Source organism: Heterodontus francisci, chromosome 2 (genome assembly GCF_036365525.1).
Source record: "Heterodontus francisci isolate sHetFra1 chromosome 2, sHetFra1.hap1, whole genome shotgun sequence".
In the NCBI taxonomy this organism is placed as follows: Eukaryota; Metazoa; Chordata; class Chondrichthyes; order Heterodontiformes; family Heterodontidae; genus Heterodontus; species Heterodontus francisci.
Genome location: NC_090372.1, coordinates 139812577 through 139840555, shown reverse-complemented (window position 1 = coordinate 139840555; position 27979 = coordinate 139812577). Strand labels below are relative to the sequence as shown.

General features: G+C 42.4%; 1 protein-coding gene across 3 annotated transcripts in view; it reads left to right on the top strand.

Moving 5' to 3' along the window:
* LOC137347189 (cullin-1) overlaps nt 1–27979 on the top strand; it is a 160189-nt gene that overhangs the window by 99525 nt on the left and 32685 nt on the right. For all 3 annotated transcript variants that reach the window (XM_068011396.1, XM_068011404.1, XM_068011413.1), the window contains exons 9-12: nt 6268–6398; nt 13412–13519; nt 15081–15187; nt 17049–17097. In XM_068011396.1, coding sequence (XP_067867497.1) covers nt 6268–6398; nt 13412–13519; nt 15081–15187; nt 17049–17097 — 395 coding nt within the window. The remainder of the gene's footprint in view (nt 1–6267; nt 6399–13411; nt 13520–15080; nt 15188–17048; nt 17098–27979) is intronic.

Below are 27979 nucleotides of genomic sequence, written 5' to 3'. Positions count from 1 at the left end.
AGGAATGAGTAATTGTTGTAATTCAACCATGCGCTCTTTAAATTCTAGCCACTGCCTATCCACTGTCAACCCTTTAAGTAACATTCCCCAATCTATCATAGCCAACTTGCACCTCATACCTTCATAGTTTCCTTTATTTAGATTCAGGACCCTAGTCTCGGAGTCAAATCTCTCACTTGCCATCTTAATTAAGAATTCTATCATGTTATGGTTGCTCTTCCCCAAGGGACCCCGCACAACAAGATTGTTAACTAATCCTTTCTCACACATTGCCCCCTCTAGGATGGCCTGTTCTCTAGTTGGTTCCTCAACGTATTGGTCCAAACAACCATCATGTACGCACTCCAGGAATTCCTCCTCTACTGTATTACTGCTAATTTGGTTTGCCCAATTTATATGTAGATTAAGGTTACCCATAATTACAGTTGCACCCTTATGTGTCTCTAATTTCCTGTTTAATGCCATCCTCTACATCCCCACTGCTGTTTGGGGGGTCTATATACAACCCCCACCAACATTTTCTGTGTTTCTTAGCTCCATCCATACAGATTCCACACCAGGATTCTCTGAGCTAATATCCTTCCTCACAATTGTATTGATTTCCTCTTTTACTAACAACGCTACTCCACCTCCTTTCCCTTTTTGCCTGTCCTTCCTGAATATTGAATACCTCTGGATGTTCAGTTCCCATCCTTGGTCACCCTGTTGCCATGTCTCAGTAATCGCAACTATATCGTATCCATTTACATGTATTTGTGCAGTTAATTCGCCTACCTTATTGCGAATACTCCGCGCATTGAGATGCAATGCCTTTGGACTCTTTTAGGGCAGGAGGCATGTATTCAAAAGGGATGGGTTGCACTTCAACAGGACTGGGACCAGTGGCCTTGCGGGGAGGTTTACTCGTGTCGTTGGGAAAGGAATAAACTAAATTGGCAGTGGGGTCAGCACCAGCAGATAGAAGTAGAAAAGAGGAATAAGGGAAGTAGGAAGTTGGAATAAGGTGCATAGAGTGAGAGTGTTGGAAAGGATGAGAGAAGTACCATGAGATTGGAACAGACTAAGAAGGACTGCGAACAATACAAAGACAGGTTTATAATACATGTATATAATAAAAGCAAAATACTGCAGATGCTGGAAATCTGAAATAATAACAAAGTGCTGGAAATACTCAGCAGGTCAGGCAGCATCTGTGGAGAGAGAAGCAGAGTTAACATTGCAGGTCTGTGACCTTTCATCAGAACATTATAATACATGTAATAAAAGCAAAATACTGCAGATGCTGGAAATCTGAAACAAAAACAAGAAATGCTGGAATCACTCAGCAGGTCTGGCAGCATCTGTGGAAAGAGAAGCAGAGTTAACGTTTCGGGTCAGTGACCCTTCTTCGGATTATAATACATGTATATGAGCACACAAAATGTGAATAAGGTTGGTGAACTACATGCGCAAATAGCTGTGGGAAAATGATGTGACTAACAGAAATGTGGTTTAAAAATGGAGGACTGGGCACTTAATATTCAAGGATGCAAAGAGTTCAGAAAAGATAGGGAAGGAATAAAGGGAGGTAGGGTGGCAGTACTGATTAGGGAAGACATTGTAGTTTTGTAAAAAGAGGGATGTCCTTGAGGGGGCAAAGACAGAATCCATTTGGTCAGAAATGAGAAGTAAAAGGGGTATGATCAAGCTACTGGGGGTATTCTGTAAGTCTCCAAATAGTCAGAGAGAGAGAGAGAAGCAGATCTGCAGGGAAATCAAAGACATGTCCAAGAACTGTAGAGTGGTGATAGTGAGGAACTTTAATGTTATCCCTATCGATATTTGGATAACTAGAGTAAAGGGAAAGGTGGGGGGGGAAAGGGGAGGAATTCCTGAAATGTGTTGCAAACTTCCTTGGCCAGTATGCTCTAGGTCCAGCTAGGAAGGAGATATTACTGGATCTGGTGCTGGGGAATGAGGTGGACCAAGTGTCTGTGGGAGAACATTTGGGTAACAGTAATCATTGTATCATTAGGTTTATATTAGTAATGGAGAAGAGCAGGGAACAATCTAAAGTAGAACTTCTAAACTGGAAGAGGGCTATCTTAAATGGGATGAGAGGGGATCTAGCCAAGGTAAAATGGAACCAAAGTTTGACAGGACAATCTGTTTAAAAACAAAACAGTGTGTGATTTTTAAGGAAAAGATATTTCAGGTACAAGCTAGGTGCACTCCAACAAGCGGGAAAGGCAGGGGAACCAAAGCCGGGACTGCTTAGATGCTGAGGGAGATAGAGAATATGATGAAACAAAAAAAAAGAGGGTGTATGATGCATGTCCGATGATTTCTTAAGCGAGAAGCAGGTCAAATGCAAGAAGTTGTGAAGAGAAGAAAATAAGATTGGCAAACAGATAATGAGAATAGAATTGAAGTTAACATAAAAGGTAACGCAGTAATCTTCTACTGGCATGTAAATACTAAGTGGGTAGTAAGAGGTAGGGCGGGGCCTCTTGGGGGGGTGGTGGGGGTAAAAGAGGGTGTTACACCTAGAGGCGCAGGACAAGGCTGGCATTCTTGAGTACCTTGTATCAGTATTTACTAAAGATAAAATATTGCTAGAAGTGGAGATTGGAGAGGTAATGAATGGGGTGAAAATCGATGGGCAAGGATGTACTGGAAAGGCTGGATATGCTTAGAGTGGATAAGTTGCCTGGTCTGGATGGCTTGCATCCCAGGTTGGGGTGGAAGTAGCAGAAGGGCTTGCCAGTTTCTTCCAATCTTCCATAGATACGGGGGAGTTGCTGGAGATTGAAGGGTAGCAAACGTGACGCCCTTGTTCAGGAAAGGGTGCAAGGACGCAGGCCTGTCAATTTAACTTTAGTGATGGGTAAGGTTCCAGAAATAATAATCTGGGGAAAAAAATTGATAGGCAGTTGGAGCGGTTTGAGTTAATTAAGGAGTTAATCGTGGATTTGTAAAAGGCAGATGGTGTTTGACTAATCTAATTGAATTTTTTGATGAAGTAACAGAAGGTTGATGAAGGGAATGCAGTGGATATTGTCTATATGGATTTTAAGAAAGCATTTGACAAAGTGCCACATAAAAGACTGGTTAACAAAATTGAGGCTCATGGAATGGAAGGGTCATTGTCCAATTGGGTAAAAAATTGGCTTAAGGACAGAAAACAGAGAGCTGTGGTAAATGGTGGTGATGTTCCTCAAGGTTCAGTGCTAGGGTCACTGCTTTAAATGACTTGGATATTGGAATACAGAGTAAAATTTCAAAATTTACCAATCATACCAAACTTGGAGAGTGGCAAACACTGAGGATGATGCCAACTGACTGCAACTAGAAATAGCAGAATGGGTAGACAAGTGGCAAATGGAACTTAATAGAGAAGTGATGCATTTTGGCAGAAGGGATAAGGAGAGACAAAACAGACTGAATGGCACAGATCTAAAGATTGTGCAGGGACAGAGGGACCTGGAGGTTCATGTGCATAGATCTTTGAAGCTGGCAGGACATATTGGGAAAGTGGTTAGCAAAGCATAAGGGATCTTGGGCTTCATAAATAGAAGTGTTAAGTACAAAAGCAAGAAAGTTATGTTGAACCTTTATAAAGCTCTAGTTCGGCTACATCTAGAGTATTGCCCTCAATTCTGGCCATCACACTTTAGGAAGGATCTGAAGGTTCTTGAGAGGGTGCAGAGGAGATTTACCAGAATGGTTCCAGGTATGAAGGAATTTAGGTACAAGGTTAGGTTGGAGAAACTGGGGTGGTTCTCCTTGGAGCAAGAGAGATTCAGGGGAGATTTGATAGAGGTGTACAAGATTATGTCTGGTTTAGATAAGGTGGACAAAAAAAAAAGCTGTTCCCATTAGCGAATGGTACAAGGACTAGGGGACACACTGAATGTTTTGGGTAAGAGATACAGGGGGTATGTGAGGAAGAACTTTTTTATGGAGCGAGTGGTAATGACCTGGAACTCGCTGCCAACAAGGGTGGTGGAAGCAGAGGTGATTAAAAATTTCAAAAAAATGCATGGGCACTTGAGGGAAATAAAGTTGCACGGCTACTGAGAAAGAGCAGGGGAATGGGACTGACTGGATTGCTTTACAGAGAGCTGGCTTGGATTTGCTGGGCCGAATGGCCACCTTCTGTGCCATAATGACTCTATGACTGACAGCTTTGAGGATTTGTTTTGTTTAGTTTAGTTTAGAGATACAGCACTGAAACAGGCCCTTCGGCCCACCGAGTCTGTGCCGACCATCAACCACCCATTTATACTAATCCTACACTAATCCCATATTCCTACCACATCCCCACCTGTCCCTATATATTTCCCTACCACCTCCCTATACTCGGGGCAATTTATAATGGCCAATTTACCTATCAACCTGCAAGTCTTTGGCATGTGGGAGGAAACCGGAGCACCCGGAGGAAACCCACGCAGACACAGGGAGAACTTGCAAACTCCGCACAGGCAGTACCCAGAATCGAACCCGGGTCGCTGGAGCTGTGAGGCTGCGGTGCTAACCACTGCGCCACTGTGCCGCCCTAATTTCTGATATGTAGATTGTAGTTGAACTCTCATTACTAATGACTTTCTTGTGTGACAACTGTTATGCCATTACTGCACAAGCTTCTTCAGTGGAAATGGAAAAATAGGCAGAAAAATAGATGTTTGCCAACTGTTAAAGCCAGAGAAGCCATTTTGGGAGAGTATAAAGGGTTGGAGTAGATTGGCGTGAAAGTGTGGGGCAAAGTAATGAAGGGATCCTTAGATGAGGTTTGTAAATGTAATAATCCGGGAACTGTGAGTCAAGGTAGGTTACCAAAGAGAGTAGTGATGGATGAGTGGATCTTGCTGTGGAACAAGATGTATGCAACAGAATTTTGGATAAGTAGAAAATTTATGAAGAGTGAGTGTTATGAGACCAGTCGGGAGAATGTTAGGCGAGTCTGGAAGTTGACAAAGACAAGTTGATGAGGGCTTATGCAGCAAACGCCTGGGTTAGAGTGGGAGGTGAGCAATGTTGCAGAGCTGGAATTCTTAGTAATAGGATGTGGCTTTTAACAGTTGAAGAAGATTCAAGATGACCACTTGTAGTGGTGGTTGTGGAGGAGGAGGTGGTCTTTCACCATGCAGAGAAGGGATTATCATGGAATTATCTGAATCTCTTCCAAAGGCATTGCTGTGACGACTCAATTGCATACACAGCATGTGCTTTGTGTTTATCTTTTTTTTTTCAACGAATGACTACTGTATCTGATTACCCCGCCGAGAGAATGGGCTAGTTTCTAATTCTTGTGTGTACTCTGGAACATTTTTCTATGAAGAGCAAAAGGAAGAAATTAAGAATGATGAATTAGACCTGTGTCCATTTGGTTCAGTTGGTAGCACTCTTTCCTCTGAGTCAGAAGGTTGTGGGTTGAAGTTCCACTCCAGGGCTTGAATGCAAAAATCAATCTGCCACTCCAGTGTGGTACTGAGGGAATGCTGCACTGTTTGAGGTGCCATCTTTTTGAATGAGATGTTAAACTGAAGCCCTGTCTGCCCCCTTAGGTGGACATAGAAGATCCCATGGCACTATTTTGACGAATAGCAGGGTAGTTATCCCCAGTGTCCCGGCCAATATTTATATGTCAATCAACATCACCAAGATACATTATCTGGTTACTATCGCATTACTATTTGTGGAAGTTTGCTGTGTGCAAATTGATTGCTGCATTTCCTACATTACAAAGTACATCATTGAATGTAAAGCACTTTGCGATGTCCTGTGGTCATGAAAGGTGTTATATAAATGCAAGTCTTGCTTGTTTACTTGCTTTCAAGTGCAGTATTCATATACTTCCATTGGAGGCTTGGTGTTTAAATCATTTAACAGATAATGAATTAAAGCTGAAATACTCCAGTATTGGACAACGTGCATTGTAGAAATGTGAAGTTTATACATAACTAAATACTGTGAAGCATAGTTATAGGCTTAAATTGAGCATAAGGGCTACTTACAATTTTAAAAATATTTGAATGTATCTTTCTATACATAGTATTTGTTTTCTATTAATTACAACTTACCTGATGTATAAATGTTTTAATGACAGCTGATGGCCAATGGTGAACCTTGATTACAGATTCTGGTGTGCATTTTGCAGTTGTCTTTTAAGACATTTAGATTCATTTTATTTATTATTCTGAACAGCAAAGTAACAACAAAATAAGCAGAATATTCAACTTTTTTTAAAAAAACATTGATCAGATTTTTTTTGTTTTGGTTTGGCAGATTTGGGTAGGATGTATAACCTAGTTTCTCGAATCCAAGATGGCCTTGGGGAGCTGAAGAAGCTTCTAGAAACACACATTCATAACCAGGGTTTGGCTGCCATTGAGAAGTGTGGCGAAGCTGCTTTAAATGTGAGTTTGAATGTTGATCTGTAGAAAGTTAAACTGCAATTCCCTGGTTATATTGCCCTCTGACCCACCATCTTACTTTTACAAGTTTTCCTGACATCTATGATTACCCATTCCTTTCAGTATTTTGATAACTTGGATTATGTTCTACGCTTCTCTCTCTTTCTCCTCACCACCCTTGGCGCTCCACCCGCTCACACTGCCGCCCTGGTCCTAGCCCCATTATCATCCTCTCTAGAGACTGAGAGGATTTTGGTTTCTTTGCCAATCTTGAACAATGTGTTTGGGAAAAGAACACTGAACATTCTAAAATGGTGGCAATGCCTAAAATTATTTTGATAAAAGTAAAATATTGCAGATGCTGGAAATCTGAAATAAAAACCAAGTGCTGGAAATACTCAGCAGGTCTGGCAGTATCTGTGGAGAGAGAAACAGTTAAGTTTGAGGTCTGTGACATTATTTTGGTTGAGTCTGGTTTATCTGCTGTGAGTTTTAAAACTTCAAAGAAAGTTTATTCAGATTACAGTGCTAAGGCATGTCATAGAGTTTAAAATTGTGTTTTTCTTGTGTTATCCATTTTTTTGAGGAGCAACTAAATTAAATAACTTTCGTATTGAATCCTACACAGTTTCCCATCAGGACTCTTCTACTGCAAAGGCTATGAGCCCTGACAACATTCTGGCTGTACTACTGAAGGCTTGTGCCCCAGAACTAGCCATGACCCTCACTCAAGCTGTTCCAGTACAGCTGCAACACTGGCATCTACAGGACAATGTGGAAAATTGCCCATCTATGTCCTGTCGACAGAAAGCAGGACAAATCTAATCAGGCCAATTATTGCCCCATCAGTCTAATCTCAGTCATCAGCAAAGTGATGGAAGGTGGCGGTGTCAGTGCTATCCAACAGCACTTACTCAGCAATAATCTATTCACCAGTGTTCAGTTTGGTTTCTGCCAGGGCCACTCAGCTCCTGACCTCATTACAGCCTTGGTCCAACCCTGGACAAAAGAGCTGAATTCAAGAGATTAGGTGAGAGTGACTGCCATCGAGGCAGCATTTGACCAAGTGTGGCATCAAGGAGCCCTAGCAAAATTGAAGTCAATGGGCACCAGGGGGAAAACTGTCCACTGGTCAGAGTCATTTCTAGCAGAAAGGAAGTTGGTGCTGGTTATTGGAGGTCAATCATCTCAGCCCCAGGGCATCACAACAGGAGGTCCTGAGGGTAGTGTCCTAGGGCCAACCATCTTCAACTGCTTCATCAATGACCTTCCCTCCATCATAAGATCAGAAGTGGGGATGTTCACTGATGATTGCAGTGTTCAGTACCATTCACAACTCCTCAGATAGTGAAGCAGTCTGTGCCGGCATAGAGCAAGACCTAGACAAGATTCAGATTTGGGCTGATAAGTGGCAAGTAACATTCACACTACAAAAGTGCCATGCAATGACCATCTCCAACAAGAGAGAATCTAACCATCTCCCCTTGACATTCAACGGCATTGCCATCACTGCATTGCTGACCATCAACATTCACCCGAAACTTAACTGGACCAGCAATGTAAATACTGTGACTACAAGAATAGGTCAAAGTCTGGGCGTTCTGCAGCGAGTAATTCACCTTCTGACTCCCTAAAGCCTGTCCACCATCTACAAGACACAAGTTAGGAGTGTGATGGAATACAGTTGTCTAGATGAATGCAGCTCCAGCAACATAGGAAATAGGGGCAGGAGTCGGCCATTCGGCCCCTCAAGCTTGCTCTGCCGTTCAGCCAGATCATGGCTGATATACCTCAATGCCATTTTCCTGCACTATCCTCATATCCCTTGATATTTTTAATATATAGAAATCCATTGATCTTTGTCTTGAATATACTCAATGACTGAGCCTCCACAACCCTCTGGGGTAGAGAATTCCAAAGATTCACCATCCTTTGAGTGAAGAAATTCCTCCTCATCTCAGTTCTAAATGGTCTATCTCTTATTCTGAGACTGTGTCCTCTGGTTCTAGATGCACCCCACACCCCCAACCCCACCCTGCCCCCCCCACCACCCCGCCAACTACCAAACCCCGGCCAGGGAAATCGTCCTTCCTGCATCAACCCTGTTGAGCCCTGGAAGAATTTTGTATGCTTCAATGAGATCACTTCTCATTCTTCTAAACTCTAGAGAATACAGTCCAGTCTCCTCAAACTCTCCTCATAGGACAATCCTGCCTGGTGAACCTTAGTTGCACTCCCTCTATGGCAAGTATGTCTTTCATTGGGTAACACCATCCTGGACAAAACAGCTCACTTGATCGGCACTCCATCCACCACCTTAAGCATTTACTTCCTCCATCACTGGCACATAGAGGCAGCAAGATGCCACAGCAGCAAATCGCCAAGCATCCTTTGGCAGCGCCTTCCAAGCCCATGACCTCTGCCACCTAGAAGGACCAGTGACATAGGTAGAAAGAGGGATGAGGTCCTGCAACAAGAATTTAGGGAGCTAGGTAGCAGATTAAAAAGCAGGGCCTCAAAGTTTGTATCTCTGGATTACTCCACGTGCTAGTGAGTATAGGAATAGGAAGATAGAGCAGATGAATACGTGGCTGAAGACATGGTGCAGCAGGGAGGGTTTTAGTTTCCTGGATCACTGAGTCTGTTTCTGGCGAAGGTGGGACCTGTACAAGTTGGACGGGTTGCACCTGAACTGGAACAGGACCAACATTCTTGCTGGGAGGTTTGCTAGTGCTGTTGGGGTGGGGGTTTAAACTAATTTAGCAGGGAGATGGGATACAGAATGGAGGAACAGTAGGGGATGATGCACAGCCAAAAATAGAAGAGAAATTAAGTCAGTCTGGAAAGCAGAGCAAATGTAGAACTGTTAAGGTAGAAGCGAATAATGTAAGGCTGGATTGCATCTATTTTAACGCAAGGAGTCTTGCAAGTAAGGCAGATGAATTGAGAGCATTGATTAACATATGGAAATATGATATTGCTATCACAGAGACTTGGTTGAGGAGGGGCAGGACTGGCAGCTCAATATTCCAGGATCTAGAATCTTCAGGTGTGACGGGGGTGAGGGTGGGGGTGGGGGGGGGGGTTGTAAAAGAGGAGGTGGCATTGCACTATTGGTCAAGGAGTCAATTACTGCAGTAAGGAGGGATGATATCTTAGAAGGTTCCTCAAATGAGGCCATATGGGTAGAAGTTAAAAATGAAAAGGAGGCAATCACTTGGCTGGGAGTGTACTACAGACTTCCAAATAGTTAGGGAGAGATAGAGGAGCAGATATGTAGGCAAATCTGAGAGAGGTGTAAAAATAATAGGGTAATAATAGGGGATTTCAACTTCCCCAATATTAACTGGGATAGTCTTAGCGCAAAAGGATTAAAGGGGGCAGAATTCTTAAAGTGCATACAGGAGAGCTTTTTGAGCCAGCACGTAGAAAGTCCTACAAGAGAAGGGATGGTACTGTACCTAATTCTAGGGAATGAAGCTGAACAAGTGGTAGAAGTGTCAGTGGGGGTAGCATTTTGGGGATAGTGACCATAACTCTAAGATTTAAGGTAGTTACGGAAAAGGACAAAGATAGACCAGAAATAAAAGTACCGAATTGGGAGAAGGCCAATTTCAATATGATAAAACAGGATCTGGCCAAAGGGGACTTGGAACAGCTACTTGTAGGAAAGTCTGCATCAGACCAGTGGGAGACATTCAAAAAGGAAATAGTGAGAGTTCAGTTCCGACATGTTCCCGTAAAGGTAAAGGGTAGGACCAACAAGTCCAGGGAACCCTGGATGTCAAGGGATATAGAGGATTGGATAAGAGAAAAAAAAGGAGGCTTATGGCAGATTCAGGGGGCTGAAAATAGCGGAGGCCCTAGAGGAATAAAGAAAGTGTGGGGGGGTACTTAAAGTAATTAGGAGAGCGAAGAAGGGGCATGAAAAAACACTGGCGGGCAAGATAAAGGGAAATCCCAAGGCATTTTATAAGTATATTAAGGGCAAGAGGATAACCAGGGAAAGAGTAGGGCCCATTAGGGACAAAAGTGGCAATCTGTGTGTGGAGATGGAGAACGTAGGTGAGGTTTTAAATGATTACTTTTCATCTGTGTTCACTATGGAGTAGGACGATGTAGGTGTAGAGATCAGGGAAGGGGATTATGATATATTTGAACAAAGTAGTATTGAAAGGGAGGAGGTTTTAGCGGGCTTGAAAATGGATAGATCCCCAAGCCCAGATGAGATGTATCCCAGGCTGTTATGTGAGGCAAGGGAGGAGATAGCAGGGGCTCTGACACAAATTTTCAAATCCTCTCTGGCCACAGGAGAGGTGCCAGTGGTCTGGACGACAGCGAATGTGGTACCATTGTTCAAGAAGGGTAGCAGGGATAAACCAGGTAATTACAGGCTGGTGAGTCTAACATCAGTGGTAGGGAAACTATTGGGAAAAAATTCTGAGGGACAAGATTAATCTCCACTTGGAGAGGCAGGGATTAATCAAGGATAGTCAGCATGGCTTTGTCGGGGAGATCATGTCTAACAAACATGATTGAATTTTTCGAGGAGGTCACTAGATGCATAGATGAGGGTAAAGCAGTTGATATAGTCTACATGGACTTCAGTAACGCTTTTGATAAGGTCCTGCATGGGAGATTGGTTAAGAAGGTAAGAGCCCATGGGATCCACGGCAATTTGGCAAATTGGATCCAAAGTTGGCTTAGTGGCAGGAGGCAGAGGGTTATTTGAAGGTTGTTTTTGCGATTGGAAGCCTGTGACCAGTGGTGTACCGCAGGGATCGGTGCTGGGACCCTTGCTGTTTGTAGTGTACATTAATGATTTAGACGTGAATGCAGGAGGTATGATCAGTAAGTTTGCAGATGACACGAAAATTTGTGGTGTCACAAATAGTGATGAGGAAAGCCTTAGATTACAGGATGATGTAGATGGGCTGGTAAGATGGGCAGAGCAGTGGCAAATGGAATTTAATCCTGAGAAGTGTGAGGTGATGCATTTTGGGAGGACTAACAAGGCAAGGGAATATACAATGGGTGGTAGGACCCTAGGAAATAGAGAGGGTCAGAGGGACCTTGGTGTACTTGTCCATAGATCATTGAAGGCAGCAGCACAGGTAGATAAAGTGGTTAGGAAGGCATATGGGATTATTATTAGCCTTTATTAGCTGAGGCAAAGAATATAAGAGCAGGGAAGTTATGATGGAGCTGTATAAAAAGCTAGTTAGGCCACAGCTGCAGTACTGTGTACAGCTTTGGTCACCACACTATAGGAAGGATGTGATTGCACTGGAGAGGGTGCAGAGGAGATTCACCAGGATATTGCCTAGGCTGGACCATTTCAGCTATGAAGAGAGACTGAATAGGCTAGGGTTGTTTTCCTGAGAGCAGAGAAGGCTGAGAGGGGGACCTCATAGAGGTATACAAAATTATGAGGGGCATAGATAGGAAGAAACTTTTTCCCTTGGCAGAGGTGTCAATAACCAGGGGGCATAAATTTAAGGTAAGGGGCAGGAGGTTTAGAGGGGATTTGAGGAAACATGTTTTCATGGAATCTGGAACACACTGTCTGAAAGGGGGGTAGAGGCAGGAACCCTCACAACATTTAAGAAGTATTTAGATGAGCACTTGAAACACCATAGCATACAAGGCTACAAGCCAAGTGCTGGAAAATGGGTTTAGAATAGATTGGCTTGATGGCTGGCGCAGACACGGTGGGCCGAAGGGTCACTTTCTGTGCTGTGTAAGTCTATGACTAAGGGCAGCAGAAGCAGTGGAGCACTGCCACTTACAAGTTCCCCTCCAAGTCGCACATCATCCTGACTTGGCGCTATATCGCCCTTCCTTCACTGCCACTGGATCAAAAACCTGGATCTCCCTCCTGACAGCGCTGTGGATGTACCTTCACATGGACTGCAGCGGTTCAAGAAGGTGACTCACCGCCACCTTCTTCAGGCCAAATAGGGATGGGCAACAAATGCTGGCCTTGCCAGTGACACTCACATCCCATGAACAAATTTTTAAAAAAGTGAATTATAACAAAACAAGCTGCTAAAGTTTGGTAATTTCATTTTGAATTGCGGAAGAAAGTCCACTTGTAACTTAACCAAATCTGTTTGCTGGGCATAAATTATGAAAGTTGAATGCTGAAGAATTTTGCTGGTTAAATATAGAGCCTGGGTCTTGTCATCACAGTTTGTCAACATGCTCGTCACAGCATGTTCATACTTCCAGATTGACTTTAAGGCAGTCATTGCAATATTAACACTTGATCTCGAAAAGCAAGGATTAAACTTTACAAGGCTTGTGTTTGCAAGTTTCTTCTTCAGTGAAGCAAAGTGAACAGTTTAAATCCATGCTTATTGTCCTATAGAAATTTTATTTTTAAAATAAACATTTTTAGTCCAGGTTATGTTTCAGTATGAGTCACAAAATGCTGGGAATCTTAATTAAACAGTCTAAACAATAAGCTGCAAGCCAAGTCAGCATGTATCACTATGCTGATGCATGCCAAACTGCTTTAGCGGCCAGTTTTAGAAAAGTGCTGATTGGATGGTGGAAAATGTGTATTCCAAGTGGTAAAGTTTTTGCACACATTTGCATTAATTTGCTCATACGTGTTAATTGTGTTTGTGCGCAGTGACGGCAGCGCATGGAACTATCAGCGTATGTTAAAATCAAATTTCCCATTCTTTGGGGCGACTGGAAAGTGGGACTGGGCCAGGAGCAGGTGAGTGTGCTCCCCCAGAGTGAGCTACAATACCACTCGCTGAAATGACTTCTGTGTAGGACGATGCGCTGCCAACTTCCCATCCCCTTCCTCCACATTCAATCTCCAAGCAGTGATCTAGGCTCCTAGACCTGTACACGAGTATGTCTGAGTCCACCTAAATTTTGTTCCAATTGTTAGATTTGTTTTTAAAGCTGTTCTTCACAATAAGTATGTTTCAGGCTGCACATTTATAATGTGACTATATTCAGCGTATTCATACATTTTTTTCTTTTTTTTTTGGATCCAGGATCCCAAAATGTATGTACAGACAATTCTGGATGTTCATAAGAAGTATAATGCATTGGTGATGTCAGCATTCAACAATGATGCTGGTTTTGTGGCTGCTTTGGATAAGGTAAGGTGCCATTTTGTAGATCTAACAACAACTCTTAATAGTTTCCAATTACAAGCAGGGAGGATAAACACACAAAAAAAATTAAGTTGGTGGGTGCGGCGGGGGGTGGAAAGTAAGTTGCTAGATGGTGTGTTTTCTTTGTCCCAGCTCCTGGTCCTCTTGATTCATAAGTTGGAGAGCCATGATGATGATTGGGTTACAACTGATGTAACAATTGATTTTTGTTTTTAACCTAATAGTTCCACTAGACTTTTTTTTTCATGCCCTTATCTTTATAAATTGGGCGAAACGTCTGCTGCAACCTATGATCAATTGTAGTGGGGAACAAATTTGCAGTGCTATCCTGTCAAAGCCTATCAGTAGCAAGGACCAAACTCCTCAAAAGCTTCTGGTGCGACTCCACTTGGATAATAATCTATATACCAGTTTTAATTTGGGTATGGGTGTACAAAAACATCAATACCATAGGGTTGATGGGAAGAGACCTGATGATATGCAATCTACAATGCCCTGCATTTGAGACAGTTTGATCACTGGTGAAAGCTGTGTGTTTTGCCCAACTAATCTCATATTTTCACAGACAAAAGTTATGAAGGCGTTGCCCCTTGCAAACATGGCATTTGTCACTTGTTTGAAGCAGGTGTACACTGCAATCTGCCTGTTGTGAAAGCGTCCTATATGCTGGATTGGAAGGACGCAGTGGCATGAAAGCTTCATGCCTTTGTAGCCTTCACTTCTGTGGCAAGAACCATTCCTCTCCAGATATTGTCTGCAGATTATGCTGTAGCAGATCATGAAAACTTCGATAGCCTTCCTTGTGCAATGGTGGCAGCCAAGACAGGTCTCTAGTGACATGTCCAGGTAGGTTTGGTGGGGTCTGTAAGCAAGGTCCTAGTGTAGGATGAGTCGACCAAGTGCGACAGATGTCGTTGTACTTGTATTTGTCGGTCCCCCATGACAAAGCACTTTTTCATATAAAGGGTAGTGGAAGTCTGGAGCTCATTGCCTCAAAAAGCTGCGGATGCTGGGACAATTGAAATTTTCAAGAATAAAATCGATAGAATTTTGTTAGGCATGGTTATTGAGGGATATGAAACCAAAGTGGATAAATGGAGTTGAGGTGCAGATTCAGCCATGACATTGAATGGTGGAATAGGCTGAAGAGGCTGAAAGCCTTACTCCTGTTCCTTGCAACTGAATACCAGCAAAGTCTGTTAGGTAGCATGAAAGGCTGTTTAAAACATTCTGTTACTAGGTAATTGAGTTTTCTCATTAACAAACTAGAATGGAAAGAACATCAAAATCATGGTGCTAAGATGGGAAATTCTAAAATTATGATTTTAGTACACAAGGGAAATGGGGAAATAGTTAACTGTTTTCAGAAGAATTGTTAAATTTGTGGAAGGATTGTACCAACATTACTTTGGAATTCAGACAAAAATGATAAATGTCAAGATTTAAAATTGTTGTTTGTTACTTGGTAGTGCCTAGTTAAAAGTGTGACAACCTAATAGTTCTTTTTATAGTACCATGCTGAATAATGTTGCTTGCTTTTATGCAGGCATGTGGCCGTTTCATAAATAATAATGCAGTGACAAAAATGGCTCAGTCGTCCAGTAAATCTCCAGAACTATTGGCACGATACTGTGACTCGCTACTAAAGAAAAGGTAGGATCTTGGGAAAATTATGTTTAAGTGTAACATCCCTTCCTCGCCAGAAATTGGAATTTATGATTGCCCACAAGTTGAGCAGTAAGAAACAGTAGCAAAAACAGAATGTTAAAAGTACTCAGCAGGTCAGGCAGCATCTGTGGAATGAGAGAAACAGTTAACGTTTCAGGTTGATGACCTTTCATCCGAACATCTGATGAAAGGTCATTGATTTGAAATATTATCTCTGTTTTTCTCTCTCCACAGATGCTACTGACCTTCTGAGTATTTCCAGCATTTTTTGTTTTTAATTCAGATTTCTAGCATCTGCAGTATTTTTTCTTTTGTATTAGTAAAAGTATTTATGCAGCAGCTTTAACAACCTCAGGACATCCCAAAGTGCTGCACAGCCAAAGAAATATATTTGTAGTGTATTTATTATTGTAATGTAGGGTAAAGTGGCAGCTAGTTTGTACAAAACAAGGTCCCGCAAACAGCAATAAGATAAATATGCAGCTAATCGGTTTTAGTGATGTTGGTTGAGGGAATAAATCTTAGTAAGAGCACTGGAAGAACTCCCCAACTCTTCAAATCATGCAGCACAGAAGAAGGCCCATCATGCCTGTATTGCCTCTTTGAAAGAGCCATCTATCCAATTAGTCCCACTCTGCTTTTTCCCCACTGCTCTGCAGACTTTTCCTTTTTAAGTGTATAACCAGTTCCCTTTTTGAAACTTACTAGTGAATCTGCTTTCGGCTCAAAGCCAGCTCTCTGTACAACAATCCAGTCAGTCCCATTCCCTGGTTTTATCTCGTTGGCCCTGCATCTTTATTTCCCTCAAGTGTCTGTCCAATTTCTTTTTGAAATGAGTGATCGTCTCTGCTTCTAACACCCTCGCAGGCAGAATGTTTTAGGTCGTTACCAGTTGCTGCTTTAAAAAAAAACGTCTTCCTCACATTCCCCTCTTTATCTCTTGCCCAACACATTCAGTCTGTGTCCTCTAGTTCTTGTATCATCTAATGGAAACAGCTTTTCTTTGTCTACCTTATTTTAAACTGTCATAATCTCGTGCATCTCTATCAGATTTCTGCTCAGACTCCTTTGCTCTAAGGAGAGCAACCCCAACTTCTCCAACCTAACCTTGTAGCTTACTTTTTTTAATCCTTAGAACCATTCTACACCGTCTCATCCTTCCTAAAGTGTGGTACCCAGAATTGGACACAACAGTATAACCATCCAGTGATTTATAAAGCTTTAGCGTAACTTGCTATACTTCTCTCTACTTTTATTTATAAAGCCAATGATCCCTTATGTTGCTTCTTTGAATAGTGCCATGGGGCCTTTAATATCCACCTGAGTTTAACGTGTCAGCCTGGATTTAGTCCTGGAGTGGGATTTGAATCCACAACCTTGTGACTCAAAGGCAAAAGTGCTACCACTAAAACGTGTTGAGTTCAATAGATCTAGATTCCAGCCACTGGGTTGAGAATGCAGGAGGAGTCATTACTTTAGTTGTGAACAATAGCATAAGCAAGGTTATATCAGCCTGTGAGTAGCTGGATAGCAAAATGAAGAATTAGCACTAATTACTTTTCTTTAATGATTATTCATAAAATTCTGATATATTAAATAACTTGTTCTGGGTCCAATTCTAATATTATAGTGTGGGAACTTAGTTATTGTTACTTTAAGAATGCAATGCAATCTTGATTCATGCATTACTGTATTTCTAGGGTGCTCACTTTTGTTTATTTAAGCATACTTTAATGTTGCCCTAATGTTAGATAAAATGGATAAGTAATACTGAAAAACTGTAGTTAACTTCTGGGTATGTGTACAGTTTAAATATAATATGGACATTTGAATTTGTGCTGTACAGCTCCAAGAATCCTGAAGAAGCTGAGCTTGAGGATACGCTCAATCAAGTGGTGAGTTGCTACTTTATAAAGACACTGGTGTCCAGGATAGGTTTGGTTAATTTTACTATTGGTTTGACTTCAAGGTTTGTTTTCGTTACTTGCAGAAGAGATGCGGCTGTTTGAAACTATTCATACAACTTGTAAGGAAAATCAGTATTAAAAAAAATCCTCATTGTCCTCTCTTATGCAATTACTATCAATTGGCTTGTTCATTGATTTCAATACCTAACCTGCATGCAGCAAGATCTGGACAACATCCTGCTTGGACTGAAAAGTCGCAAATAATGTGTATGCCACAGAAGTGCTAGGCAATGACCATCTCCAACCAAGGAGTGCCCTAACCTCCTTCCTTTTGTCTTCAGTGGCATACTATCACCGAATCCCCCACCATAAACATTCTGGGTGTCACCTTTGACCAGAAGCTCAACTGAACCAGGCCCATAAATGCCATAGCTACTAGAAGTCAGAGGCTGAGTATTCTGCGGCAGGTGGCTCACGTCCTGACTCTCAAGCCTCTCCACCATCTTAAAAAGCTCATGTCAGGAATGCGATAATTACCTGGATAGGTCCAGCTGCAACAGCACTCAAGAAACTCGGCACCATCCAGGACAAAACAGTCTGCTTGATTCACACCTCATCGATCATCTTAAACAAGAAAGGCTGGAACCACTCGGCAGGTCTGGCAGCATCTGTGAAAAGAGAAGCAGAGTTAACGTTTCGGGTCAGTGACCCTTCTTCCGAAGAAGGCATTCTTGTTTTTATTTCAGATTTCCAGCATCTGCAGTATTTTGCGTTTATTTTATCATCTTAAACATCCACTTTCCCCATCATGGGCAAATTGTGGCTGCAGTGAGTGCTTTGAATAAGATCCATCGACATTTAGCAAGATCATGGCTGAATGACATCAGTTTCCAAAAGATAGTTAAATCTGGTTCACTTCTTCTTGCTACCTTCCATGAAAAAGATCTGTTTCTGAAAGCAAGCAGATTTCTGTTGGACTTCATCCGTAACTTGGGAGTTTTCCAGGACAGCCAAAAACGAGATCAGGACCTAGTTACCCCTGGGATACCTTACATAGTTTGGTGTTTGGGCCCAAAGTGGTTGCCCTTTTTAAGGATGGAGGTGAGCAGAACACACTTAAATTTTTCAAGGGGCTGATACATTCTTCTCCCTCTGCTTATGGGCCTAAATGCTTCACCAAATTTCTGGCACCTTCAGTCCCAGATGCACCCATAGCCCTTCAAAGTTACTTAAACTGTAGGGCCTCCTGCATGCTTTGAACGAAGTTAAGGCATGCTTGTCAGCATTTATGCTGAGATGCAGTGTCCTAAAGAACTTCAATGAAGCTCTTTAACCTTTATTGGTGGACACTATCTTGGCATCCAGAAAATCACATTTTAAAAGCATAGGGTGATGGTCAGTAGGGCTTTGTTATCGTCGTTGTTGTCAGTCCCTCGAAATGAGGATGACATCTGCTAGGGTTCGTGATTTATGTGTCCTCGGGTGACTCAGCGGGCCAATCCTGGAACCACAGGTCCCTGCACGAAGAGGACAAGGGTTACCCTGAGGGAGGGGTCCTCAAGCCAGGGTTCTACTTTCCTTCCGCTTTCGACACTTCTCTGCAGCAGTGTTTATGCGGTCCGTTTCCGACTGTGTTGTGGCTTGTTGAATGTGGCGTTACCACATGTGGTATGGTTAACAGCAAGTTCCTTCCACGCACTGATGTCAATTTGCCCCCTTTTCAATGAGGCCTTCAGAGTGTCCTTAAAATGTTTTCTCTGTCCTCCTTGAGATTGGATGCTATTCGTAAGTTACGAAAAGATGATCTGCTTCAGAAGCCAATTATTTGACATGTGATACAATGTCCAGATCAGCAGAGCTGATTTCGCATAATCGTAGTTGCGATGCTGGAGAAATTGGTGTTCATGAGAATGCTGGAGTTTGTTCGCCTGTTTTCCCACTTGATTTTGGAGTATCCTGTGGAGTCACTGCTGGTGGAAATTCTCCTGCGACCGGAAGTCCCTTTGGTAGGTGACCCAAGTCTCTCTGCCATATAGAAGTGGTGACAACAACAGTGTTGTAGACTAAAGTCTTTGTCCTCTGATGGAGATCTCTGTAGTCGAAGTTATGCAATTTTTGAAAGGCTGCGTTGGCACAGCTGATGCTGTGCTGGATCGCCACTTCGATGGTGACCTTTTGAGAAAGATAGCAGCTGAGATATGGAAAGTGTTCAACAACTTCTAAAGACTCCCCATCAATGCCAATAGCTGGAGATGTAGGTGATTGTCTGGTGGAGGGCTGGTGGAAGGTTTTGGTCTTGCTAATGTTGAGTGACAGACCAACCTTTTTATATGCAGAGTTGAAGAGGTTGAGAATGGTCTGAATGTCACTTGCATTGTGGGCCATGATTACACAGTCGTCGGCATATTGTAAGTCATGAATGTGTTGGAGAGCCACTTTAGTCTTGGCTCTCGGCCTGTTGAGGTTGAAAAACTGCCTGTTGAGTCGAAACTCAATCATGATCCCTTGTGGAAGTTAGGCACGAATGAATTCCATGAGCAGACTGAGGTAAATGGTGAAGAGATTTGGCACAGTCACACAGCCTTGCTTGACGTCTGTTCGGATACGAAAGGGCTCGGTTTCCAATCCATTGCAAAGGATGGTTGCTGTCATACCGTCATGCAGGAGTCGCAGGATTGGAACATATTTTTCTGAACATCCAAGTCTCTGGTGAACTTTCCAAGAGCTTTGCAGTTTATGGAATCAGAGGTCTCTGACAGATTAATAAAGGCCATGAAGAGGTCTTTGTGTTGTTCCAGGCACTCCTCTTGGATTTGTTGAGCGACAAAAGATCATATCTGTGGCTCCCCTGGAAGGCTGGAAACCGCATTGGGTCTCCGGAAGTATGTCTTCGCTGGCTGGTAGGAGGTGGTTCAGGAGGATTCGTGTGAGAATCATCCCCACTGTGGATAGAAGGGATATGCCTCTATAGTTCCCACAAATAGATTTATCACCTCTCTTTAAAAAGTGAGACAATGGTGGCATTGTGGAAGTCGGGAGGTAGTACCTCCTTTTCCCAGATTTGTGTAAAATGGTCTGAAAATTTGAGCAAGAGTTCATGACCACCAGCTTGATAGATCTCTGCAGGAATGTTGCCTGGACCAAGTGCCTTGATGTTTATCTGTTGGATAGCCTTTTGTTTCTCAGCAAGTGTTGGCAGCGTACCCAAATATGATCGCTCAGGCTGTTGAGGGATTGTTTTGATGGTTTTGTCTGATACTGTTGACTCCTGATTGAGAAGGTTCTGATAGTGCTCTTTTCAAAGTTCTCAGATAGCTGCATCATCTTTGAGAAGAGTAATACAATTTTCAGCTTGGAGTGGGGAAGGGACCATTTGTTTTTTAGACCATAGATGGTCTTGGTGGCCTGGAAGAAGCTGCAAATGTCGTGTAGGTCTGCTTAATGTTGGATTTCATTGGCCATCTTTACCCACCACTTATTCTCGATGATGCATATCATTCTCTGAGCTTCAGATTCGAGTAGTAAATGTTCTTCTTTCTGCTGTGATGTAGAGTGATTTCGACACACAATGAAGGCTTGGCGCTTTGCATATTTTTCACTCTCATCGAGCCAGTCTTGGTGCCTGTGAGATTCAAACCCGATGATCTGGGTGCATGTCTCTTGGATCGCAGATTTGATTTTGTCCCAAAGCTGTTCCACACTGGCGTCATTGGAACCTGTGAGAGCAAGGCGGGAAAAAAGTTGCACCTGTTTTCTTGTTTTTATATCCTGGAAAATGTGGATGTTAAATCTTGTCCTGGATTTCTTTGAGGATCTTAATGTTTGGGTGCCAGGGATATGCTCATGGTAGAGCATACAAGTCTGTGTTCTGTCCAACACTCGTTATCACCAGAGCCATGCGGGATACAGTGCACATCTTTCGTATCCCGGGCTCAGACAATGATGTAGTCCAGGAGCTGCCAATGCTTGAATTGGGGATGCTTGCATGTTGTCTTATATTTATCTTTCTGTCGAAAGTGTGTGTTTGTGATGGTGAGCCCATGTTCAGTGCACTTGGTGAGAAGGAGAAGACAGTTTGCATTTGATTTCCCCACTCCTTTCCTGATTGGCCCTTCCAGATGGTGTAGTTGTGCCCAACTCTGGCATTAAAATCTCCTAGTAGAATCAGTTTCTTATTTTGGGCCAGCTGCCAATATAGGATCCAGATCTGCATAAAAGAGCTCTTTTCAGTAGAATTTTGAGAGTGGGAGCATAAGCCTTAATGATTGTGGCCCATTGGTTGCCACTGAATTGAAGGTATAAAGTTATGAGCCATTCATGTCAATTGGAAGTCCTGTAAGTATATCAGCGATTCCATTTTTGATGGTGAACTCGAATCCAGACAGAGTGTGAGGGACAGTTGTGGATAGGTTGGTCAGGACAGAATTTGAGGCTTTGGCAGGAAAGGAAATGATTTGAGCTGGGGTGAGGTAGGATGACTAATCTATATGACTATAATCGATTATTGGTACTGCATATGCACTCTATCTAGGTTCTTTATTGCGTTGCTGGTTTATCCACTCTTGCTTTGTCTTTGTTTCTCATTTCTCTTGTGTTTATCCCCCTTTTTTCTCTTTTTGTCTCATTCTTTATTTTGCTGTTTATTTAACTTTGCACTCTCACTCTGTCTTGCTCCTTGCTCTCTTGCATTCTTTCTTTCTTGAATAATGTGTGCAGTTTTGGTCGTCTTATTTAAAGAAGGATGTAAATGCATTTGAGGCGGTTCAGAGGAGGTTTACTAGATTGATATCTGGAATGAATGGGTTGTCTTAAAAGGAAAGGTTGGACAGACTGGGCTTATTTTCACTGAAGTTTAGAAGAGTGAGGGGAGACTTGATTGAAGTTTATAAGATCATGAACGGTCTCGATAAGGTGGGTTTGGAGAGGATGTTTCCTTTTGAAGGTGAGTCCAGAACTAGGGGGCACTGTTTTAAAATTAAAGGTTGACCTTTTAGGACAGAGATTAGATATTTTTTCTCTCTGAGGGTTGTGCGACTTTGGAACTCTCTGCCTCAGAAGGTGGTGGAGTCGGGGTCGTTGAATATTTTTGAAGAGGAGGTAGATAGATTCTTGTTAGGCAAGGGAATCAAAGGTTATCAGGGGTAGATGGGAGTGTGGAATTCGAGACGCTAACAGATCAGCCATGATCTTATCGAATGGCGGAGCAGGCTCGAGGGGCTGAATGGCCTACTTCTCCTATTTTCTGCCTTTTTGTGGGAGATTCAATTGCCAGACACTGGGAGGGCTCCATCCCATATTGTAGGCAGGTTTCAAGTTGTGTATTTGTTTTACTTTGGAAATAATTAATTTTTTTTTCAAGATTTTAAGGCTCCATATGTATTGTTCCTGACAACACATGAGTAATACAAACAAACTAAGCCTCTATACATTCACCTGCAGGAGACCCATCAGCGCTTGGAGCATTACCAATCAAGGATGTTCCAACAGGGTTTCATTCCACATTTATATCTTTCTTACAAAATGCCTACATATACTTTGTTTCTTTGCGTGCAACTGTTCACTCAGACTGACTCAACAGATGTTGCATGACTGGTTTCAATGTGAAACTGTAGTCTAGGTACCATAATTCTTCTCTATCCCAGTTTTCAAATCTGCTAAATCCTGCATTCCTTACCTTGTCATATGTAAATCATCTTAGTATTTTTCTGTATGTTGTATTTACTTGACTAGCACTGTCGCTATTAACATTCAAATTATTAACTGATTCGAAAATTATCTAACACTCATTTAAGGCCGAACACTTAACAATCAATTAGCCTGTATACAACTGTCCTTGTCCTGTTTTATCTCTGTCGCCTGGGTTCAGCTAATTATTCATGCTGCACGTAGAAATTTTGTTTGTTCATATTACATGTTAACTATCCCATCATTCTTTATGCCTATTCAAACCCATGGTATTCTGTACGATCGTGATTTTGCAGGGGTGACTCCACTATACTCCTAGGAACCTCTGTCAACTATCTTGACTCTCCAGGTTCAGCCTACTTGTTTGTAGTTCCTGGTTTAACTGCACACAGTTCCCAGCTTGGCTCACTTCCTTTAACTTGGCCATATTTCAACAACAAGAATGAGTATTTAGATAGAACCTTTAAAGTAATTAAACATCCCAAAGTGCTTCACAGGAGCTTTATAAAGCAAAATTTGATACTCGGCCACATAAGGCAATATTAAGGCAAATGACAAAAAACATGGTCAAAGGGAGTGCTTTTAAGCAGTGTCTTAAAGAAAGACAGGGAGGTTGGGAGGTTTAGGAAAAGAATTGCAGAGCTTGGGGCCTCATAAGCTAAAAGGTATGGCCACCAGTGGTGGAGTAATTAAAATCAGGGATGCTCAAGAGGCTAGAATTAAAGGAGCTCAAATATCTCGGAGGGTTGTGTGCTGGAGATTTGAGATGGTGAGGATCGAGGCCATGGAGGGATTTGAAAACCAAATGGGAATTTTAAAATTGGAGCATTGCTTACCCAGGAGCCAATGTAGGTCAGCAAGCACACTGGAAATGGGTGCATGGAACTTGGTACGAATAGGACATGGCCAGCAAAGTTTTGGATTATCTCGGATTTTTTGAGTGTAGAATGTGAGACGCTGGTCAGGAGTGCATTGGAATAGTCAAGTCTAGAGGTAATGAAGGCATAAATGAGGGTTTCAATAGCAGATGAGCTGAGATGGGCAAAGTTATGGAGGTGGAAATATGCGGTCTCAGCGAGCACTTGGAGCTTGATTCAGCAATGCTCCAATTTTAAAATTCCCATCCTGTTTTCTAAACATCTCAAATCTCTAGCACACAACACTGCAAGATATCTGCGCTCCTTTAATTCTGGCCTCTTGAGTATCCCCGATTTTAATTGCTGAACCACTGGTGGCCATGTCTGGGAACTGTGTACGGTTGAGCCAGGAACCACAAACCAGCAGGCTGAACCTGGAGAGTGAAGATAGTTGACACAGGGTCCTGGGAGTATAATGGAGTCACCCCTGCAAAGTCACCATCGGACAGAATACCATGGGTTGGAATAGGTATAAAGAATGATGGGATAGTTAGCATATAACATAAACAAACAAAATTTGTATGTGCAGCATAAATAATTAGCTGAACCCAAGTGACAGAGATAAAACAGAATAAGGACAGCTGTGTACAGGGTTGCTTAAGTAAAGCTAAACTTTGGTAAGTGTTGGGCCTTAAATGAGTGTTAGATAATCTTGAAATTAGATAATAAGATGAATGTTAATAGTGCCAGTGGTCGGAAGCTCACCTCCGGGTCAAATATGACACCATGATTGTGAACCCTGATGAATCGGTGCTCCTCCATGTTGAGTATCACTTGGAAGAGTAGCAACGGCACAGAATGTATTCTGGGCAGGGACTTCAATGTCCATCACCAAGAGTAGCCTGGTGGCACACTTTGAATGCTTCAGTTGAACCTGCCTCCACCATGTTCTCAGGCAGCGCATTCCAGACCTTAATCACTTGCTGCGTGAAAAAGTTTTTCCTTATGCCACTTTTACTTCTCTTACCAAATACATTAACTCTGTTCCCTCTTGTTCTCGATCCTTTCACGAATGGGGACAGTGTCTCTCTTTCTACTCTGTCCAGACCATTCATGATTTTGAACACCTCTATCAAATCACCTCTCGGCCTTCTCTTCTCCAAGGAAAACAGTCCTAACTTCTCCAGCCTGTCTTCATAACTGAAGCTCTTCATCCCTGGAACCATTCTTGTGAATCTTTTCTGTACTCTCTCTAGTGCCCTCATGTCTTTCCGAAAGTGCGGCTCCAGAACTCAACATAACACTCCAGCCGATGCTGAACTAGTGTCTTCTACAAGTTCAACATAACTTCCTTGCCCTTGTACTCTATGCCCCTATTAATAAAGCCCAGAATACTGTATGCTTTATTAACCGTGCTCTTAACCTGTCCTTCCACCTTCAATGACTTGTGCACATATACACCTAGGTCCGTCTGCTCCTACACCTCCTTTAGAATTGTACCCTTTATTTTATATTGTGTCTCCATGTTCTTCCTACCAAAATGAATCACTTTGCCTTTCTCTGCATTGAACTTCATCTGCCACCTGTATGTTCATTCCACCAACTTGTCTATGTCCTTTTGCAGTTCTACACTATCCTCTTCACAGTTCACAATGCTTCCAAGTTTTGTATCATCTGCAAACTTTAATTGTGCCCTGTGCACCAAGGTCTAGGTCATTAATATATATCAGTCTCATCTTGTTTTACCTCCAGTAATTGGTGAGTGTTCTTTTGTCTCCAAGCAAGCAGACTGTAACTTTACTAAATTAGTAACTAAATAATGAAACAAATAAGTGGCTTGTGCAACTTCGGCTCGGATGTGGAGCTAGAGTCCGAGCTACAGGCCGTGCAGGGCATCAGGGAGGTGGAGAGTTACATGGCACTTTGTTCCAGGAGGTGGTCACAGCCCTTAGTTAAGTAGAACTTCAGAGTTGGTGAATGGTCAGGACAGGAGGGTGTGACTGTAAGTCATGCTGGTATGGGGAATTCAGCATGTAATGCTGGAGGAACCTCAGCTCCTAACTTTGTCCAACAGGTACAATGGATGTGCAAACTGACCATAACACTGTAGTGCAGGAAGCCATTCAAATTGGGGAGTGAAAGGGAATGTGGCAGTAATAGGGGACATTATAGTCGGGGGGATAGATACTGTTCTCTGCAGCCATGACTGGGAGTTCCGAAAGTTGTATTTCCTATCTGGTGCCAGGGTTAGAGACATCATCACGCAGTTGGATATGAACTTGGTGTGGGAGGGGCAAGATCCAGTTGTTGTGATTCACGTAGGTATCCGTGACAAAAGTATAACTAGGAATGGTTTTATGCTGAGAAGAGTTTGGGATTTAGGGTCCAAATTAAAACGCAGAATCTCTAGACTGTTACCTGAGCCATGTACTAGTTGGCATAGAGTCAAGCAGATTAGAGAATTAAACACGTGGCTCAAAGAATGGTGAGAGCAGGGGTTTTTCGATTCTTGGGGCACTGGCACCAGTACTGAGGAAAGAGGGAGCTGTTCCATTGGGATGGGCTCCATTTAAACCAGACGGGGATCAGTATCCTGACGAATCGCATAACTAGGGATGTGGATAGGGTTTTACCTAAATAAAAAAAAGTTGGGGGTGGGGAAAGAGGTCAGGTGAAGGAAGATTTATAAATCTAAAGAGAAATGTTGAGCCAACAGAGCAGTTTAGCGATTTGGGTAAACACAGCAGAATGGGATGGAAAGTAAAGGCCTGCTACCCGACCTGAACCTGATGGGACCCGACGACATGGGTCGGGTCGGACCCCTCTTCCGGGTCTGGCTTTTGGGCTCTGGTCTGGTCGGGCCGTGTCCTGGGTGGTGCTCAGGTTGGGTTGGGCCGGACACATGCTGTAAGTGCCCTGCCGGTAAGTATTAATAGTAAAAAAAACTTAACTGATCTGGGTGTCTGGGACGAAACTGAATCTGAGCAGTGAGCGAGTAACGTCACTATGATGTCATCACGCATGCGCTGCAACTTCGTGGAGTTTCCCAGTCGGTAGGTAAATAAAGGGATGGTTGGGTCGGGTCGGGCTCGGGTCCGCTGTGAATCAGTCGGGTTCTTTTTTCCGACCTTAGCAATCCTTTAATGGGAAGGGTTAGAGTGTTTAACAGTAATAGTGCATCAGCAAATAAGCATATAAAGAATAGTAGTAAATAAAATTAAAGGCTCTTTATCTGAATGTACAAAGCATTCATAATAAGATAGACAAACTTGTGGCACAATGAAATAAATGGTTTAGATCTAATCGCCATTACAGAGACATGGTTACAAGGTGAACAAATTTGGAAAATAAATATTCCAGTGTATGCAACATTTTGAAAAGGCAGGCAGAATGGAAAAGGAGGAGGAGTAACCCTGATAGTAAAGGGTGACATAATGACATTCGTGAGAAAGGATCTTGGCTCAGAAGATCAGAAAGTAGAATCAGTATGGGTGGAGATTAGGAATACTGTCAGAAAACGTTGGTGGGCGTAGTATATAGGCCCAATAACAGCGGTTATACAGTTTGACACAGTATTAAGCCAGCCTTTGTTACAAGCTCCAATGTAATAATTGTGGGGGACTTTAATCTTCATATAGAATGGACAAATCAAATTGGCAAAAGTGTTCCTGGAAGATAAGTTTGTAGAATGCTTTTGTGACAGTTTCCTGGAACAATATGTGATGGGACAACTAGGGATAAAGCTATTTAGATCTAGTATTGTGCAGTGAGGCAGGTTTAATTAGAAACCTCAAATCACTATGATCCAGAGGATCGTTTACTGATAATACAGTTGAATGTCATATGAAATTTGAAAGCGAAATACTCCAATCCCAAACAAAAATCTTTAAACTTAAATGAAGTCAATTACATAGCTATGAGCACTGTCTAAGGTTGATTGGGTAAATAGACTTCAAGGTATAATGGTAAATAAACAGTGGGAAACATTTAAAGAAACAATTAAAAATGATCAACAGACGTACATTCCATGAAAAAACAAAAACTCAGCAAGAAAGTTCCATCCGTGGCTTAATAGGAAAGTTAAGAATAGTGTTAGCTTAAAAGAAGAGGCTTATAATGTTGCAAAAAATAGTAGTAAGCCTGAGGATTGCGAGTGTTTTAGAAACCAGCAAAAGGTGACCCAAAAATGGATAAAAATGGGAAAAAAATAGAATGAGAGTGCACTTGCCAGGAATATAAAAACAGATGGGAAGAGCTTTTACAAATTTATAAAAAGGAGTGTAGCTAAAGTAAATGTTGGCTCCTTACAGGCAAAGACAGGAGAAATT